Raw genomic sequence first — 20,330 nt, 5'->3', positions numbered from 1 at the left:
GTGTAGCGGCGCACGAGGTGCGCCGCTCCGTTTCGTTTCTCTTTGTGTTTACTCTGACGGACTAAGAGAAGCCGCATACCGCATTTTCGCGGTCGCTTTCCTGCCAACCTTTCTGCCATCTGACGATCATTCGATACATTATTTTCAAATTTATTTCCCGCCACTGTTGTTTTACAGCATGTCAACGTGAGGAAAATTGGATGCGTGCGCATTAGCTCTTTGACGCGATTGGTCCAATTCAACGATTTGCAACAATGGTTTGTTCATTTCTTTTCGAAAATAAGTAAACGTTTTGTTTGATAAAGTAAAACGATTTGTTATTTACGGAAAAATTGAATTAATAGTTATGTACTGTTTTAATTTGTTCATCAGCTATCTTCTAACAAGGTAAAAAATTAGAAAAAGTATTTTTAAACGTTTCTAAAAGATTTATTTTGATGCAAACCTTAGCATCATTTTGAATGCATTTGAAAATATGATGTGATATTTTGATGTGAGATTAAGAAGAAAAGAGGAGGGAAAACAAAAACGTACAGTAAATAATTTATGCGTTATATTAAGAAATTTATTTCTATAAGTGATATATCACGATCATAAACTTTAAAGGTTACTATATACATATTAATTAAATTCTTCACTGATTTGTATTATGATTAAAATATGCTTTGACATTTATTTTATTTAATATAGTAGTCCACAGAATATGCCAACTATTGTACAAATTATAAACATAATATTATATCTATAATAAGAGTTCCATTAAATGCAGATATGCATGAAGAAGTTTTTCTCTCTAATGTATTTTTCAAAAAATATATGTCAGTGAGAGCTATCATAATAACCTTTGTGCAGAGTTCATAAATTAAAATCAGATATATCGTAGCTCGCATATTTTCTTTGCTTTGATGCATGCTGCGATCATGTACATACACTTATTAATTCTTAACATTTCTCGTTGTATAGATACTAAAAATGATTTCAGATCTGAGTATTATTTGAGTTTAATAATACATCTAAAAAAACATATTTTCATATGCTATTTCTACACTTATTGTTAGTTGCCAAAATAATAATTGGCCTTCTATGAAATCTGCTTGGTATATGTATATTTAACGTATCGATATTGTACAGATGTTGTCATTAAAATAATGACTCTGTACAGAGATTACAAATATAATTATGCTTGTGGAGAAATTTTCTTAATCATTAGTAAACTACATGCATACATAAATATAATTATTTTCTATTCTACACCATTTATACTTATAAATCTTGCTATACATCTACATCCATATTTACAATTCTTACACAATCTTTCTTTTTGTTTGATACAACATTAAAGATCATTATGATAAAATATGTAGACTTTTTTTTTTTATTATATTTCAGACAATACAAATATATTATCATTTATTACTGCAAGAATCTACTTTAAAAGCAAAAAATCTTTCCATCTCGATCAACTTTCTTAATGGCTAGTAGCGATTAAATGTAATCTACGATTTTCTTAGAACGATAATCTCAATCTTGAAAACTCATGATCTCATAAAAAATACACAAAAAAAAAGCGTTTTGCAATAAGAAATTTGCTTACTCTTTCGTTTAACTTTTTCTATTTGATTTTTATTTTCCCCCAAGGAAGATCCCTTCAGTTATTTGCATTTAATATTAAACCAGCGTCTTCTCATGACTAGAATTATTATTCTTTGCAGGCACAAAAATTCATTTGCTGGTCTGGGAATTTTTTTGTAAAAACATAGATAACTATTTTCAAAGACTCTGTTCAAATTTGATATTAACCCTCTATGGGCCCGTGTAACTTTCAGGTCACATTTCAATTTATTGATATTTTACCAAATATTATGCTTTTTGTTGTAAGATTTCGCATAAATCTTAATTCTTTAACGTTGTCATGACAACCAGTATCAATATTTATGACCGTTGCTAGCTTCTTCAGTCTGAAATAACAAAGTAAATGCTGTGCAAACTGTCCGGAGTACGTACAAGCGAAACATTTTGATTGAATTGATATTATTTGAAATTCTAATAGTGATTACGAAAGAAAAAAAAGTGCACATAATAGCTCTGGGTACGTATATCAGTAACAACCTATTTGTTTGCATTTCAATTTTCAGTTTGTCATTTTTTTTATAAAGTTTTGTAACTTTGAAGTAACAGTGGGCCATCATGGCAGATTTCGGTACATTTATAATAAGGTTATGCTTTCTTCCGTTTTCAGATATATACATTATATACCCAAAACATGAATAGAAAGTCACATGAAAGAAACAGAGGAATTAGAATTAGACGAATTAGCGGTAATAGGTCCGATGACTCGTTATTAGATTCCGAGTCCGATGAGGATATAATAGTATTTCCCCGACGACGCATAAATATTATCGATAGTGATGAAGAATTTAGTGATCAATCTTCGTCAGATACGGAAGATGCAGGACCACAAAAATTGTTTGGCAGCCACTATCCCACACGAATAATAATAGTTTTTATCGCCCTTGGAAAGGAGATTGCCCTAACGTCCCTGAAGCACCCCATTCTCCTATGACTTATTTTCGACAACTATTTGACATGGACATTATAAGCAATATAGTTGATTATACCAACATATATGCATTACAATGTGATCCAGCAAAACCCATTGCTGTTTCAGTCAATGAAATTGAACAATTCTTCGGCTGCTGCTTTTTTATGTCATAGACACGGTTTCAAACATTATAGGCCGCTGTGACTTGAAAGTCACATAGTGTAATTACTGCAATAAAATTGTTTGAACCGAAATTTTTTGTTCTCATTTGCATATATAGGTTTATAATTGCTGATTTTTTGTTCCACCAATTTTTTTGGATTTAAAACAAAAATTCGGCCCATAGAGGGTTAATCGAGTCTGCTACGCAATATTAGAAGATCTTCCTATCGCTTATACAGTCCCAGGGATAATAGGAACTAAGTTGAAGTTTCATTAAAAACTGTATAATCTTAAAAGCAAAAGAATAGTAGTAACTTGTAAAAATGTGCGCGATCTGACGATATGTTAATTGATGCGCTTTTTATTTGTTTTTTTTTTTTTCATATATGACACGTATAAAACGGATAATATTGTCAGTTAAATTGTACACCTAAAACAAATTATTTTCTATGGAACGATATGCGATTAATCATTTCGTTGACTATCGTGTATAAAGTGGGTATGTACAATTTTGATCGAACCTTATTTTCTTTTTTTTAGTTTGTTTCCTCACGTCTTCGTTCAAACGTTTGTATAAACTCGTGGATGAAATAATACGAAATGGAGAAATCGAATGAAAGCATGAAAATGATTGAAACAATTAACGCAACATAACTAATCTGTGTCAGACGCATGTCTTCTCATGTAAGATGCACACTTCTGCGTTAGTTCGGCAAATCAAATTTTTGTTCACTTGAATGAATCTCTATCTAATTTCTAATCTATTCTCACTGATAGGATATTTGCCTAAACATACTAGTAATCTCCTCTATTGTTTTATTCTTCGTTTCTGGTACTTTCTTATAAATGAAGAAGGCAAATAATCCTTGTAACACGGCAAAAACGATAAACACGTAAGCACCTAGTGCTTCTTGAAGAGGAAGGAATCCAATACTGACAACAAAGTTGGCTGTCCAATTAACAGCAATGGCTATAGAGGTGGCCGCGGGTCGTGCAGATTGATTAAACAATTCAGATACCAAAAACCAAGGAATGCTTCCGGGACCTGTTGCGAACAATACCACGAACAATATGACCAGTAGTACAGAGAAATAAGCAGCAACGCGTGATGCCTCCTAAAAAAATAAATAAAAGATAAGTAACAAGATATAACAAAAAAAAAAATATCGAAGATTTAACGCAACCATGATAAATGTTAAATACTTACAGAAAATGCAAGACAAACGGTTAACAGAGCCGTGTCCAAGAACATGCCGGAGAAGCCAACGAGAAGTAAAGTTTTTCTACCCGCTTTTTCAACCAGGATCAATGAAATAAGAGTCATGAGAACATTCATAGCACCGACACCCATCGTAGCGTTCTGAGCAGAAGTCTTGTCGAGTTGTGCCGTCATGAAGATTTTCGTGGAGAAAAACATAACGGCATTGATGCCAGAAAATTGTTGTGCAAGCATGACCATGACAGCTATCATTAAGGGTATTCTAAGAGCGGAATTAACGAAGAGTTCCTTAAGCGTGACTTTCGGTACGAGTTTCATCGATTCGTTTTCCGCTCGCATCTCTTCCATCTCGTCGTGAACTTCGATGGTACCGCGTAACCAAGTCAAAGCTATACAATATATCACAATTTTATAGTTACTTTCATCACTTCGGATTACGAGTTAAGGGTGTTGTTAGTAAGAAGAAGAAGAACCCCAAAGGGCTTACCTCTTTGCGCATCCATATCTTTTCCCTTGTTAATCAACAAATATTTTGGCGTTTCCGGACAGAGTGGTAGGGTAATAACTTGGAACAATGCTGGTACTATGGTCAAACAAAGCAACAGAGGCCAGTGATTTTCCGTTCCCAATAATTTTTCCAATCCAAGAATCTGCGATATCAGGATTGAAATTGTGATGACGAGTTGATAAACCGTTCCGACAGCTCCTCTCAAATTAATAGGTGATATTTCGGAGAGGTACATAGGTGACAAGCCTGCGTTCAATCCAGAATTTATACCAATCAACAATCGTCCGATGATTATCATCTCGTAACTTCTTGCCATTTTAGCGAATCCTTCGAGTAGGACGGTCAATAGGACGAGTACGTTGTTCAATAATAAACCTCCTTTTCTACCAAAGCGATCAGCGATGAAACCTACCAATGAACCACCTATCATACCACCAACGCAAAATATCGATACCGCTATCGACCAGATCACGGTTACTTCAGATTGACTCGTCGGTACTCCAGTCCGATTCATTTTTATGTCGCTAATCCAATTTTCAATAAGCTGAAACATACATCGTACGATCGTATTAACACATTTCATTCTATTTCTATATACATATAAATAATATTTAGTCATAACTCAAAGGGTAATAATAGCTCAGTAATATGATAAGAAAATTCCTTGAAGTAAATGTGTCACAGATATATGATAAATTCGTTCCTGAAAATTTGTCATACCTCTTGAGGAGCATTAACCACACCAGTATTGTATCCATGTTGAAACGATGATCCCAACACAGCTGCAGCGATCGCAAAAATTAATCGGCCATTGAGACCCTGCAACGATAATACATAACACGTTATAATAATATGTTGATAACAGAAACGATATAATCGTCTTATGTATTTAAATCGTCCTCTTTTTTCTTATTCCATAAATTACAGTTCGATGGTCGAACTCTTACCGTGCACGTAAAATGTCGCATTTTATTTAATAGCATGTAGAGATAATCCGATGCGAATGAATTTATGTTCTAATCATCAAATTTAAACACTTCATTTACGGTTAACGAAATATTATTATTTCTATGCAACCCTATAAGTTTTTCCGTGTAATAATAATGCGCGAAGGGTATATTATTTAAATGTTTAGACGCGCAGCTTTTTTTAATAGTGTTCTTTTTTTTTTTTTCTTCGTAAACGCGTTACAATGTCACTCGTTCGAGCGCACGAGAAACATTCTCTCTGGTAGATTGCAATATGTGTCAAAGACTGATGGGTCGGTACCCCCGTCTGCATTTTTATACCAGCTGTTACACTCAACATACTAATACAAATAAGAAAGAAGATATGTAGAAATTAGCACTAACACGCGCGTTTAAAAGAACTTTATACTTCTATTTACTCTCACACGCGCACGTGTGTATGTAAAAGGCCTTATGTGATCCTTGAATAATATTAACTTGCGTCTTCATGGTTTATACGTGTTTTCGCGCGTATACATATATATATAGATATATATACACGTGATGGATTACACAGGTAAACGTTCATTACAAATACTGTAGATCGAACCCGTACGCTAATAAAATGAGCAACAGCGTAGCTAGCACCGTATTTATTAATTTTCCTTTAGACGTTCTTTCTCTCTAAACGATACTAATTTCATTTCATCGTATTAACTTAAAGATTAGATAATCAATGAGAATGAAATTCGCGTGTACGTTACGAACATGATATACGCATTATTTTTCTCTCATATACCTATAGGTATCATTATATACGAATTTTATACGAATATATTACTCCAATGGTATTAATCACTTGATGATACACATCTTCATTTACATTTATAGTTTCATTTAAAAAGAAAGCATCAAATTTATTTCATAAGAAATATTCGACAGTTCTAATATTATTTATCGATAATTTATTTATAGATTTTTTGTTTTCTTTTTAAAACAAACGGAAAAATGGGAAATATAATATAACTATCGAAAGAAAATTCCGACAATAATAAAACGATTTAATTAATAGCCTTTGATCAAAGTTCTAAAATTGACCTACTACTTGTAACGTTTGCTTTAAGTTTATCTAGAGATAAAGAAACATACGTACGTTGAAAGAATTTTTCTATCGAGCATTTTCCATAAACAATGAACCTATGTATTATCGATTTCCCATATTTCACGTATGTAATATGTCATAAAATTCAAATAAACAAAGATCGTAATAATTGCTATAAACATTTTATATTATATTTGACATTATAATTTATTAATATTCATTTAATTACATACACACACATACGTATGATCAACGGTTCCTACGCTAATTTTCAATTCGATTAATTCTTTTTGAAAACTTTCTAAGCTCATATTTCTTTTTCTTTTTACAAACTTTCACTTTAGAATTTACTTCTCTTGCTTTCTCTTCTAAATATAACGTCATCGTATCATAATTTCCGATAACATTTTTACGAAGACAGGTGGAAATATAGACGACGAGAAGAAAAATAGGAATATTTAATAGAATTTATAGAATAATTATGGTATATGCAACACTACGTCTATGGGTATACCTTCGATGTTCCTTCACCGCGACCTTGTAACGCATATATTTCGAATAAATCGAATATATGTTTCAAAGTTGTATGCGAATGATGTATCAAGATAGGTGTGCCAATTCAGGAAGAATTTCTATTGGTTGTAAGATTGACGAGCCTCCAGTTGGAATGGCTGTCTCGCGGATAAGTTAAAAATAACAGTCATTTCATGCGCTTGCGTAGTAGTTTTTAGTCTACGACTACATACACACACACACAGACACAAGCAGAAAACTCTTTACGCGTTCCTTTTTCTGCTAAGTATAGTCTCATTCGAGTATTATACTTTATAAAATCATATTAATTGTAATTCTTCCCAACCTCCCCCCCCACCGTCTCTGTCTGTCTGTCTGTCTGTCTGTCTGTGTATTACGAAAAACGTTTAGAATGAATCAGAAAGATTAATTGTGGATATTCTGATGGAATAAAATAGAATTCTTCCTAAGGAAATAACGACATCTCGTACATTTGTAACATCATTAACGTGATGATAATTACTTTTTAATAGTAAATAATAAATATATTTTATCGAATATATTGTCGTCTGGCTTTTGTATGTGCGCGAGGGATAAATATTATTTAATATTATCCATCGTTAAATATATGTTTATATGACGTATGTTTGTCTTTCTTGTGTTTTTTTACACTCGATATTTTTTTTTTATCAATCATACAAAGCCTGGACAATGTCCATTAATCACAAATTGTCGATTATCAACGTTGAAAGTTCACGATAATATAAAAGACAGTATTATGTATTGGTTACATCAAGTTTATATATTGTTAATGTGTTAGTATGTATTAAAAATGAATGATAATTCATGCTTTCACAGATTTTACAGATAAAATGCGATGAAATTTCGATATGGGAATATTTCACGCATGAATAATATTAATATCGAATAAATAAAATGAAAATTTGGAATGCACGGATTCGAGAGAAACACAAATCTATGATAAATTATTATTATTATTATATAAATTTGGATAGAATTATTTTGGAACAAAAGTAGAGAATGAAATAATATTTTTTATATCAGTCCCAAAAATTATACCGGAAAAGTACTGATATCAAATTCTTACGTAGATAGACATTTATTTTTATTTGATTTTCCGTGAAATGAACTTTCGAATAATCAAACTGTGGTACGAAGTGAAGACTTTTAAAACATTCGTGTATTTTACATGTCAATGACTCAAATGATAGTGGTTTTATTTGATACAATTAATCGTTGCTCGAATATTGTATCTTAAAATATAAAATTTAAATTAATAATCGTATGGTAATTAAATTCGATGCTAAAAATAATATATAAGAGAATTCAAAGCCCATATTTTTTTGCAAAATATATATATATATATATCATTTAAAATTATAAAATTTGTGTATCCTGTGTAGAAGATTAAACTTTCATCTGCTTTCACAGCTACATACGTGTAGGTTTTATCTTGGAGAAAATATATCTTTGTTTGTACGACACAACGCGAAGAATATTACACAGCGTGCTATATACGAAACACGTTCCATTAAAATTCCTTTTTAAAATCAATTGTGTAAACGTTTATTTTTTTTCTTCTTTTTTTAGCAGATTTGATCATTCACCTTTTTACTATATATATATATATATATATTTTTTTTTTCGCCAAGACTACGTTTATTAATAGTTAATTAAATATGTAATTATTATCAGCGAGACACGAATACACACACTTGTTCATACTCGCATATTGATCATACCGAATACTATGAGAAAATTTAAAGGAATAGAACAGATCGATACTATTTTCGTTTCGATGAATGAACGCGAAAGAACGAAATAGATTTTTTCAAAATCGAACATAAAATCGTTCATAATTATATTTTAATTATTCAATCTTACCTTCATCCATTTAATGCCCATTTCGAAGAGAGAGTGAGAGAGATGGAGTAAAGCACGCGTTCACTTTTTCTCTTGGTTATTAAATAAAAAAAGAAAGAAAGAAAGAAAGAAAGAAAGAGAGAGAGAGAGATGAAAAAAACGAAAATTTTTATCTCGAAGAATAGAAAGAAGGTCTCTTTCGCGAGAGAATATTTTTGGGATGAAACCAAAAGAGGTTGATTAAAATGGGATAAAGCACGCGTTCACTTTTTCTCTTGGTTATTAAATAAATAAAAAAAAAAGAAAGAAAGAGAGAGAGAGAGATGAAAAAAAACAAAAATTTTATCTCGAAGAACAAAAGAAGGTCTCTTTCGCGAGAGAATATTTTTGGGATGAAACCAAAAGAGGTTAATTAAAATGGGAACAAAAATTGAAGGAAAATTTGTACGAATAGAATCAATCGAAATAAGATCAAAAGAGAAATAGTTGAAAATAGAGATATAAAGGGAAAAATGATAGAAAAAGAGAGAAAGTAAACGGGAAAGAAAGAGACAACGACCTCAAGCACTTGGTGTCACGGTCAGCACTCTCATCGTATAACATTGTACAACTGCCGGAGTTGCGTGCGCGCGTTCACGAATAAAGGCGATTTTCAAAACGTGTGTGGTATTCTCCCCTCCTACAGCACCCTTCAGTTCTTCCCCTCCACCTACTACAAGCTCATTCTCTCTCTTTCTCTCTCCCTATTTCTTTTTTCAAGTTCCAGAACCGGAATATCCGATTGGACAGTCGGTCACACCGGTCGTAACCTTTTACATGCATACACACACGCACACACACACACACGCATACAAAAAAAAATATGCGTAAAACAACCTTTTGAAATTTGAAATCTTACCGAAAGAAATTCAATCTCTCCCTTTACGTTTCCCTTCCTTCGGACGCCGTTTAATGTCGATTTCATTTTTGTTTTTTCTTTGTCCCTTTTTTATTTTTTCTTTCTTCTATATGTATATATTTTTGTATTTTTTACCAAGGAGATTTTCTCGAATGATGATGATGATGGGCCAAGGGAAATGATTTTCACTATTTCACGTTAATGAAATTTATTTTTTAAAATAATGATTTAAGAAAGAAAATCAACGAATACTTAGCGATCTTGTTTATCTTTCTCGAGAATTGTATAATGTAGATATAAAACCTCAAGATAGATTGAAGCAAGTTATCTTGTTTGAAATATATATTACGATAAAAAAGCAGTATTCGTAGGAAAAAAGAAATGATAGAATCGATATCAAAGATCGTGTTTCCGATTCCATGAAATTAGAGATTTGTCAATACTCGTTGATATTAGATTTTCTTCTATTGCATTAGAGACGAATGAATCAATAAGACATTAACGTTTACGAGATGTTAATGTTCAATCACTTAAAATATATTTCTTTTCAAATTTAATGAACTAATGTGATTGCGTCATATCCCCCATAAAGAAAATAATGATGAAACATGAATGGAACGAAAATTTCGTATTGTTCGGTTGAGACGACAAAAAACAGGAAACACTTTGTTCATCGTAAGAAAAAAGAAATGAATTCGATTTGTTAAAATAGTATTTGAATATTTCTACGGCGGCAAATTAAAAAAAACTTATGGTAAAAACGATTGCATCATCACTTGTGGAATATTTTGGAAATAGGAGAAAGGAAAGGTGGAAGGGCTAAGAAAGAAAAGGTAGGAGAAGAAGAAGGAGAAGAAGAAGAAGAAGAGTTCGTTGAATCGAACCCTTCCTCTCAGGTTCCCCCCAAGTTCTGTGTTCCTTCCCTTTCCTTCCCTTTCCTTTTTTGTACATGCGAATGACTACCTAGTCCACACTAGCACCGTTGTTACATCAACGAACGCCCTTGTAAGTGGAACGATCGTGAACGGGATACGAAAGTTAAACAGAAGAGCTTGTCACGTTACATAGAGCAATTTTACAATTACGTATATTGAACCTGAGTGTCGATTATATGCCGTCGTTTGCTCGTCGTTTTTAAGAATGCAACATCATACTAACAGAACAAATCTTTCCAACAACGTTTCTGTTCATTTGTAAAAAAGTTCTTCTAACGTAAGTTTATGCGATCGGTCTAATTTTACAAATATATTTTTTGTATCATTAATATTGTCATTCGCGTTCTTGATTGTTGTTCTTAATTTTTTATTTGTTTAACTTCAATTTCGCGAGCACGAATAATATTTGTCGAATTAACTTACGTAATTAATTAAAAAATAAAAAAAAAATAAAATAGTAGCTATCTTGTCAGATAAATAATATTTCATAAAAATATTCACATACAGACACACACACATACATATCTCAAGTAGCAGATTAGGATATCGACGATAATTGTCATGGTTTTAATGAGTAATTATCTCGCGAGATAAATAATATTTCATAAAAATATTCACATAAAAACACACACACATACATACATAAATAGCAGATTAGAATATCGACAATAAATTGTCACGTTATTAATGAGTCTCGTGTGATTTCGTTATCTGAATTATTACAAAAGTTAAAACTCTCTCTCGGGGAGAGAGATTTAAATATTACAAGTGATTTATTTTTATCATAGCAAAGATATTCCATTTAATCCTAGATCACATTAAAAATCTTTTCTGTCGTATCTAAATATATATTTGTTAATCAAAATTATACGATTGATACGTGGACAAATTGAAAAAAAGAAAGTCTAAGTCTTCTTGATAAAATGATACTAATTTAAAAAGGTACTTGTACACAACATTTCGTTACAATCTAGTTTTATTTTCTATGTTTTTTTTTTCTTTTTTAATAGTATACGCAACGCGATCAACAATGCAATTAAAATCGATTATGGCATGCATCGTAAAGAAGTACCGGTACCACCACTAATTAACGATAATTATCGAGAATGGAGGCAATTCGTTGGACACGAAGTTAAACGAGATGCGTTTTTCATTTACCAACGAAACGAAACGAAACAAACTGCGCGTATTTTGCGCAGGTAAATGAAGAAATTTTGATATTCGATGGTGTGCTTTCGTTGTTTTTTTCTTTTTTTTATAAATTATACGAATAAAATAAATGAAAATGAGAAACGAAATATTATTATAATTCGATCGGTATAAGTATATAAATTTTTCACGATTATATATATACGCGAAGAAGAAGCATAATATATATCGAAACTTGAATTTAAAAAGATTTTGCAGACGAGAGAGTTTAAACGATGGGCGCTAAAATAAAATTCGTGTGCGAACGAAGGTCGCGTACAGCGTACGGTCGAAAATAACAAAAAGAAAAATAATAATAATAATAAAAATAAAAAGAGAGAGAGAGAGAGAGAGAGAGACTAAATAAATTTTGACCGGTGGAAGATTTTTTTTTCGTACCATGACGCAACAGTAGAGTCAATCTTTTTTCAGTCAACTTTTTTTCGTTTGTTCGTTCCACAAAGGTGAAGAAGATATGCGATAACCGTGCAATATTTAAATAGAGAATAACTTTTATATTTTTATCGTTGCACGTTGTTGTTTCATAATACTTATATCGAATTATCAAAATTCTTAATGTATGCGTCTTATCTTTTATTTTCGTAAATATTTTTATTTTCGACAAAAAAAAAAAATAGGATAAATTCATACATACTTAAATCTACGCAAAAAAAATTAATCATTATATTTCTTTTACGTACATTATTTTTTTTTAACGCGAATAATAATTGATAATGAAAATATTCGAGTCATCTTATTTAGTTAATGGTTTATTAAAAAGTTTTAACCGATCAATTTTTAAACAATAGCTAACTCCGAGTAAATATGATAAAACTAATTCCAATCGTATATATAGGAATTACTAATTCGATTAATTATCATAAATTAATCATTCATTTTATTTGAATTTTATTATATAAAACATTGCGAACAATACGTTTATAGTACTCACCAAATCTTTATCCGTAGTAGAGGACTGCGTGAAAAAAGAAGAGAAAATGTAGCGTAAAACTATTAGATGATTAGCGATAACACGTTAATACACTACAAATATATATATATATATGTATATAAAACATGATTTATTATAGTTACCTTTGGCGTGGGAGTCAATGCAGTAGGAGTCGTAGTTTGTTCTAGTTGTATGTCATTTGACTGTAGCCAAATTGTTAGTTAAAAAATAATATCAAAAATTATATCTTCTAACGTTAGTGTATACAAAATGATATAATGATAAAAATTATACTTACCTTTTCATTTTCATTTTTCACGTCCATTATGAAGACTATTTCGAAAGGAATATAAAAAAGCAAGAGATTAGATTTGAAAAATTGTTTTATATCTACGTAAATGAATATATTTTTTTTGTGTAGATATTATCTAATACAAAGATAGATATCGATTATTAATAATACTCATGCAATTATCTTTCAAAGTTATGTGTTAGATCTTGTCACGTATATTATTGTAATCCTAACATCACATTTGAATATATCTACTCATAGAAAATTAATCGGTACCCGGATTTCATTGAACGCAAAGAATATAATGTCTTATTAGCGAATCTTCTCGAGAACGATTAAACTGAATGACTTGAAAAATCACTTGGTCATTTCTTAAAATCCCCGACAATACGAAAGGTTATCAAGATAAAAAAAGGTTATCTATATTTTATATTTTTTGTTCAATTATATTAGAAGTTTGAATATCTTTATTTAGTCAATCGTTGTAAATAACATTTGTCAAGACGAATCGAACGACATGTGTGTGGTGGTGGTGGTGGTGGTGGTGGTGGGTGGTGGTGGTGGGTGGTGGGTGGTGGTAATCTTCGATGAACCTCGGCCAAGGAAAAATTGGCGGTAATTTTTCAATGTCCACGAAATCCCATCGTACAAGTTTCAAATATAATAGAATCTTATCGATGAGTATTTTATTCGAAATTTCATCGAAGCACGTGCAATTGTTCAAAAGATTTCGAATCCAAATTCGATCATAATCCAGAAATATTAAATTGCGCCAACATACGTTGGCGAGTCTTTAGCGAACTTATATTCAACGAGAGAAAGATTATGTAACCCTAGGAAGAAAGATATGTATATGTATGCATGTATGTATGTATAGTAGCCCTTCGATGATTTTTTGCATAATTACGCTCGACCTATAATTATTTTCTTCGATATTGAGGGTAAACATTTGCCAAGCAATTTACCATTAAGGAACAATGTTCTTTACTTTTTCGATCAATTAACTTTCCATGATAAAAGAAGTAAGATCAATAGAACCAATTGTAGAAATTAATTGTTTGCTATGCAACCGATTATACGCATAACCTCGATCGCTCTAGAATCGATCAGAATATTTTGCCACACCCCGTGACGTAAAAGATCTTCGGAATTGTAAGGATTAACCATAAAACTAGAGAGAGAGAGAGAGAGAGAGAACGAGAAAAATAAATGACATAGAAAACTAATCGTTTCAAACATCCCCATTGCATCATCGGTACTCGTATTAAAACAAAATTGTGTGTTGTTCCTCCCCATCGATTATGAATTTCTCATACGTTCATATAAGTACAGGAAACGTGTTTATATTGTCAAACAAAACGCGCCTTAACTAAAGACAAAAAATGATACTAGAACGTACTTTGTTATCGTAAAAGATCAGAGAAGGTATTATTTCTAACTGCTCGTTTCGTTTGCTCACGCATGAAATTACAAACGTTCCTATCAGTTCCTACTGTTTAACGAACAAATACCAGAGACTTTTCGAACGTTACCCTCGTCGACACAACCCCGAGTCAGTCGGCCTTGCGATAATTGGCAAGGCTAATTGGCGACATTGAAAGAATACCACAGTCAAAATCTATCAATATAATATGTATATATACTTTTTAACACGCATCATCATCTTTTGTTATATCTTTGACACAATAGCAAAATTTCCATTTCTATTCATTTAAATATCTTTTGTAAAATACGTATATATTTATGTTAATAACGATAACTTTGAATATGACAGAGTTATCTATTTTTTTTTTTTTGCGTATTTAACTATTTCAAATAGACCGATTACTTTTTTGTTCACTTGTCGCGTACGTTTGATCGTTCACTCTTGGATAAATAAATAAAAATCAATTACTTTCGCGATTAGATCGAAGTATAATATCCCACAAACGATTGTGATAAATCTAACACGCGCACACACATACACACACACACATGCAAAGGCTAGAATCTAGATACACGTTTTCGTCGTGACTTAGTTAGATAGGTTCTATCTATTTTGTCTATTTACTCACCCACAACTCACTAACATATATAAATAATAAAATAGTCAATATTTGGAGTGTATTATTGAGAACACACTCTCGTACGATTCTCGGGACGCTTATAACTTAGCTGGACAACGCGAATAGACCAGATATTCAACGACTTACACATAATAGGTGTAGGATTCGAGTTCGGCGCAAGCGCGAAAATTTAACCTTTGCTTATGTACTCTTTAGGTATTTTCAACCTTACATTTTTTGTCGGATTCTACCAATAGTTCGTTCGCGAGGCTTACGAAATCGAGAAACGCATCGGAGTCATTCCTATGATGACGACATATTTGTTCACTGTGTGCCTTTCATTACCTCCGAGAAAATTCTTCATCGTTCGCGTCATTCACAATTCTCAATTAAATTTCTCATTTCTTATTCGTTTATTTAATGATTTCTTTATTTTTCTTCTTTCATTTTCATTCGTGACTAATCTCGAATATATTATACTAAAATATTTTTATATAAATGTATCAAATATATGTTTTCAAAGCGTACGTTTGATTTTCATTATTTTCATTTTATTCATCGAGTCTGCGCCTTTTATTTGGAACAACTACTGCCTACTGTTAGATCGATATTAGACAAGGCTCAAACTGATAGATACCTCAAAGTATATATTTGTAATGTCAGGAACGTGTAATCATTTATGACAAATTTTCGATATATCAAAATGAACGAATATCGATCGATATTAAATGTGATTTTATAAATACGAAAATAATGATTATTCAAAGAAATACTTGAACTTGATATATATTCGTCATATTTTGATATAATAATTTGTTTAAAAATGTAATATCGTTCTATGGGGAAACGTGAAACGTGATCGCGATCACGCTACTACGTGAAGCCACGTGAGAACTCGCACGTAAAAATATCCTGGCTCGTTTCCTTCGCTAACGTCACACTAACTCGCATTTAGAAATACAAAGTATAGGCAAATAAAATACAAACTAACGTAACATAGTCGAGTAGCGTTTTGTCGAGTAGCTTGAACAATAAGAGAGGTATAATAATGCATATTTATTGACGAGGAAGGTTACTTTAAAATGTTAAACATGACATTTTTAAAAATCATCTGATAAATATTGAACGAATATATATATATATATATTTATGAATATTCCTTGGCCATTAAGATATCGAGAAATAAAAAAATAGGATAAACAAGAAAAATTACATTTATGAAATATAATATATATTTGTAAAAATAAAAATGAAATATGTGTGGGGGGGGGGCATTAATTGTTGGAAAAAAGAAAAAGAAAAGATTGCGTCTTCCTTTTGAAAACGTGTAAATAACCTTTAAGAAATCAACTTGGATCGTTACCAAAATAGCGAAGAATACTCCTCTCATTCAGTTTAGAAAAGTTTCGAAGTCATTCAGATGCGAGGGAATTTAAATTCCCTCAAATGTCTTCCTGCGCGTGAGAATAAATTTGGATTTTAAAAAGCACGTGGCCGATTCTCACACGATCCAAACATCAATTTATCTACACATATACGTTAGCCATATAAACGTCGTAGTCATTGGTTTTTTAGTTTGTGTGTGTATGTGTGTGTGAGTGATTCCTTTCTTGCAACCTAATGACGTCAATATCCTACATCTACCATGCGATCGGGTCATACAAACTATACACAATCTTGACCAATCACAATAACGCATTAATTCATTATCATCGTGTACATATTCATTTGTATTATACATGAATACTGCGTGATTTATTTTTATCAAATGTATGTATTTAATGGCTTACTTTAAATTTAATAAAATCACCCCTCGAATTATATATCAAAATTGCACATCGTACACGCACACATGATGCAAGGAAACATGATTAAAAGAAATACTTTCAGTCATGAGGTGACTGAACCTTATTAAATGCACACTCACTGAATCGACCAATTACATTTCGCTATAATGATTCATTATATCTCGATATGATAGTTGGAAAAACGCATTGTGACATTTCTAATGTTGTAATTATTATGACTCGTAGAAAAAGATAACGTTGTTGTAAAGCATAGAATGTATAAACTGCCGGCAGGTAGACGTGCCTCTGCGCACACCCACCGTATCGACCAATCAGAGACCATCTTGTATGGATCTACTTTGTCTCCCACGCGTAGTCTCTTTTTATATGCGATATCGATTTAAATATTATAGTCTATTACGAACCTAATATAAGATTTGTATATATATATATAAATAAAACTTACACCTACCTGTTGATAATAGGTATAACTAATTTGAAAAACTTTTGTCCCCTTTGCATACTTTATCATTCTTAAATTATATTGGAATTATTTGAATATGTTCACGTACGGTATAATCCTATAAATTAAATACAATAAATATGATAGATGAGTATATCTCTATTATCTACAATGGTCGTATTATCGCTTAACAATTTGATAAACGATACAATTATATTAATCGAATAGTTAGAGTTCTGATTAATCCGAATCAAGTATATATATATATACATGTCGTGCATGTTATAAATGAACATTTGATATCTATATCTAATCGAAGTAAATGTATTTGTAAAGATACGAAATATCTCAAGAGGATTTTGATAAAAGGATAACGAACTACTTCTACGTCAAAATATATATTACAATTTTTCATTCATATAAATATCGTGAATCACACACAGACAATACTCTGTGTAAAATTGGTCGATACTCTTTAGTCAATTTATTTAAATTCGTTAATTTATTTTCATAGATGGTATATATATAAATAAAATATGATAACTTAAAAGATCCATGAGATTCTAATTGGATATTGTATAAAAATAATTATAAATATCGACCAATGAAAATTCAGAGAAACCAGTCTATTTGCTTTACGTCACAATTTATCTTTCACAATCAATTTCCCTCGATGTATGTATGCGCATCATATAAATATATATGTACACACATATATATATATATATGCATGTAATGCAGTTACGCACATGTTGCATCACGCAAAAGGAACTCTACCGATTATCTCCTATCGAATAAAAAACAATCATTGCGACAACGAAGGAACGAACGATGCGAAGACGTCTCGCTTTGGAAAAATATCGATAGTCAAGGGCGCATTGCATTACGGTTGCAAGGTGATCGAGAAGAATTCGATCGGTCAAATATTTCGTTTTCGAAGAAACGATTTAACGACGAAATAATATGATGAATAAAAAAAGAAAAAAAAAATGAACGAATTCGTATATAATTCTTCTGCAATTCTATGTCAAATATAACACCACCCATCTATCGGGTGTGACGTATATAAAAAGACAGGTGAGCCATTTTGCAACCCACGTGACTTCAAAAACCCTCATACATTATAATAAACATATATAACAAATGTAATCTTTCAACGCGTTATATATATATATACTAGTTAAGAATATGTCGCTTGTGTGCTATTCGCCCGGCTTTGAATAACCGCGCCATTTCGAAACTTCGCTATAAATAGAGTATTTTCTTGCTAACGTGTTCTGTAACGTTTTCTGATCTGAAAAGTGTCAATAAATTTCTAATTCGTTATCGCGCGAACACGCGATTCTCTCCCTTAATGATTTGTTTTGTTAATCATTCTACACAATCAAATATACGAATTATTATATATATATATATATAATTTAAATAATTGTAGATCATATATACATATACAATTTGGAAAAAAACTGAAGAGTTTCAACGAATTAGATATTTAAATATAGAAATAAAATATAAGTATGTAATAACTTGCCCCTTTAGCAGAAATTGGTACGGTAGTTTCTCTGGTATAAATAGGAGCATCCAAATCACTGACACTGCTACTGATACTGGGTGCTCTGGAATCACCCCTTCCACCTAAAGGTACCGAAAGATGAGTTGGTCTAAGTGGATGCGATTCCGCGATGTATCCCTCACCAAAATCTTCGTCGTCTCGATCCATCTTAAACAAAACAAACAAAATAAACGTAATTCGTATCAATCTACCAAAGAAAATAGACATATATAGTAACGTACGAATTGTAAATGCATTAAATTTTGCACCGTAGAAACAAATTGATTCTTTTTAATATTATCCTACGAATATTTGGCGTATATAATGTACATGTAAGTTAACATATAAATCATGCTATCGATACAACAATCGAAAGATAAAAAAATTAGTCAATGTATATTTGATAACTTTCATTTTACTGCGTCGTAGATGGCGAACATAAAATTAGCACGCTAGCGTGACAACAGTACGCTTTCCTTGCTAACTATTTGGCTAGTGATCAAGGCTAGTAATCCGATGGCATTCTCGATTTCTATGCACTCTCTGAGTCCTCACTGATCATTTAATAATAATAATAATAATAAATAATACTATTATAATGATTTTGATATTATCCATACTTTTTTACCAACTATGATCAATATCATAGAATTCGTACGAATGATAAGAATGATAATGCAAATTTGATATATGTGATATCATTAATGAAATATCGAATCAATTATATTTGCAGAACCTGTCGCAATACGAATGATCAATCATTTTTATAATCAGATCGTAAGAGATTTGTGAACACGAATTAATAAAGAAACTATGTTATATATTATCAAGATTAATCGATCTAGTATCATATTGCAATTTAATGTTGTAAATAAAAAAAGGTTAAAAGAATATAGTAAAAAAAGAAAATAATGAGTATATTACAATAAAATCTTCTCAATTTACGATAACTGTGATCATGTAACTACATTCAAATGAAATCTTATAATATCGTATGTAGTTTTACGTTTGAATGTTTGAACGTTGTTTGAAATAAATGATCATTTACATATGTGTAGGTATGTATAAACAAGAAGTTACCTGATATCTATTGGTCGAGAGTCCTATCACTTATTGGGAGGTATTATATGTCTTCTTTAAAGAACGACGACGATGACGCTTTACAACAACGAAGTCGTAACACCTTTTTTTTGTTGACGATATAGATACCGCACAAGGTAATTCTTAATGAGTTAATTATTTCACTCGATGTTTCTATTTGACGTACATAAGTTTTCGCGGGAATTTTGTATTTAAAAAAGAAAAGAAAAGAAAAGAAAGTTGGAAAGAACTTGAAAGGAT

General features: G+C 31.3%; 1 protein-coding gene across 9 annotated transcripts; it reads right to left on the bottom strand.

Annotated features, from left to right (window-relative positions):
* Nucleotides 1–543: 543 nt before the first annotated feature.
* On the bottom strand, nt 544–20,171 carry LOC122525507 (solute carrier family 2, facilitated glucose transporter member 1). Of its 9 annotated transcripts, none has more exons than XM_043648343.1 (8): nt 16,978–17,269; nt 13,149–13,183; nt 12,994–13,053; nt 12,851–12,874; nt 5,152–5,250; nt 4,411–4,975; nt 3,912–4,312; nt 544–3,819 (listed from the first exon to the last, which is right to left on the bottom strand). In XM_043648343.1, the coding sequence occupies exons 2-8, from the start codon at nt 13,173–13,175 to the stop codon at nt 3,472–3,474; spliced, it is 1,524 nt and encodes a 507-aa protein (XP_043504278.1). In that variant the 5' UTR covers nt 13,176–13,183; nt 16,978–17,269; the 3' UTR covers nt 544–3,471. The 9 variants fall into 9 exon arrangements, with proteins under 9 accessions (XP_043504278.1, XP_043504279.1, XP_043504277.1 ...); XM_043648344.1 differs by lacking the exon at nt 16,978–17,269 and adding an exon at nt 15,197–15,607; XM_043648342.1 differs by lacking the exon at nt 16,978–17,269 and adding an exon at nt 15,335–15,353.
* Nucleotides 20,172–20,330: the final 159 nt, after the last annotated feature.

This window comes from Polistes fuscatus, unplaced genomic scaffold (assembly GCF_010416935.1).
Source record: "Polistes fuscatus isolate 324 unplaced genomic scaffold, CU_Pfus_HIC Scaffold9, whole genome shotgun sequence".
In the NCBI taxonomy this organism is placed as follows: domain Eukaryota; kingdom Metazoa; phylum Arthropoda; class Insecta; order Hymenoptera; family Vespidae; genus Polistes; species Polistes fuscatus.
This window is presented reverse-complemented; position numbering and strand designations above follow the sequence as displayed.

Excerpts from the sequence above, each read along its gene's own strand:
- LOC122525507 (XM_043648340.1), bottom strand. Across the intron at positions 4,976-5,151 it reads TGGTTAATGCTCCTCAAGAG|CTTATTGAAAATTGGATTAG; the intron begins GTATGACAAATT and ends TGTATGTTTCAG. Across the intron at positions 3,820-3,911 it reads CCGTTTGTCTTGCATTTTCT|GAGGCATCACGCGTTGCTGC; the intron begins GTAAGTATTTAA and ends TTATTTTTTTAG.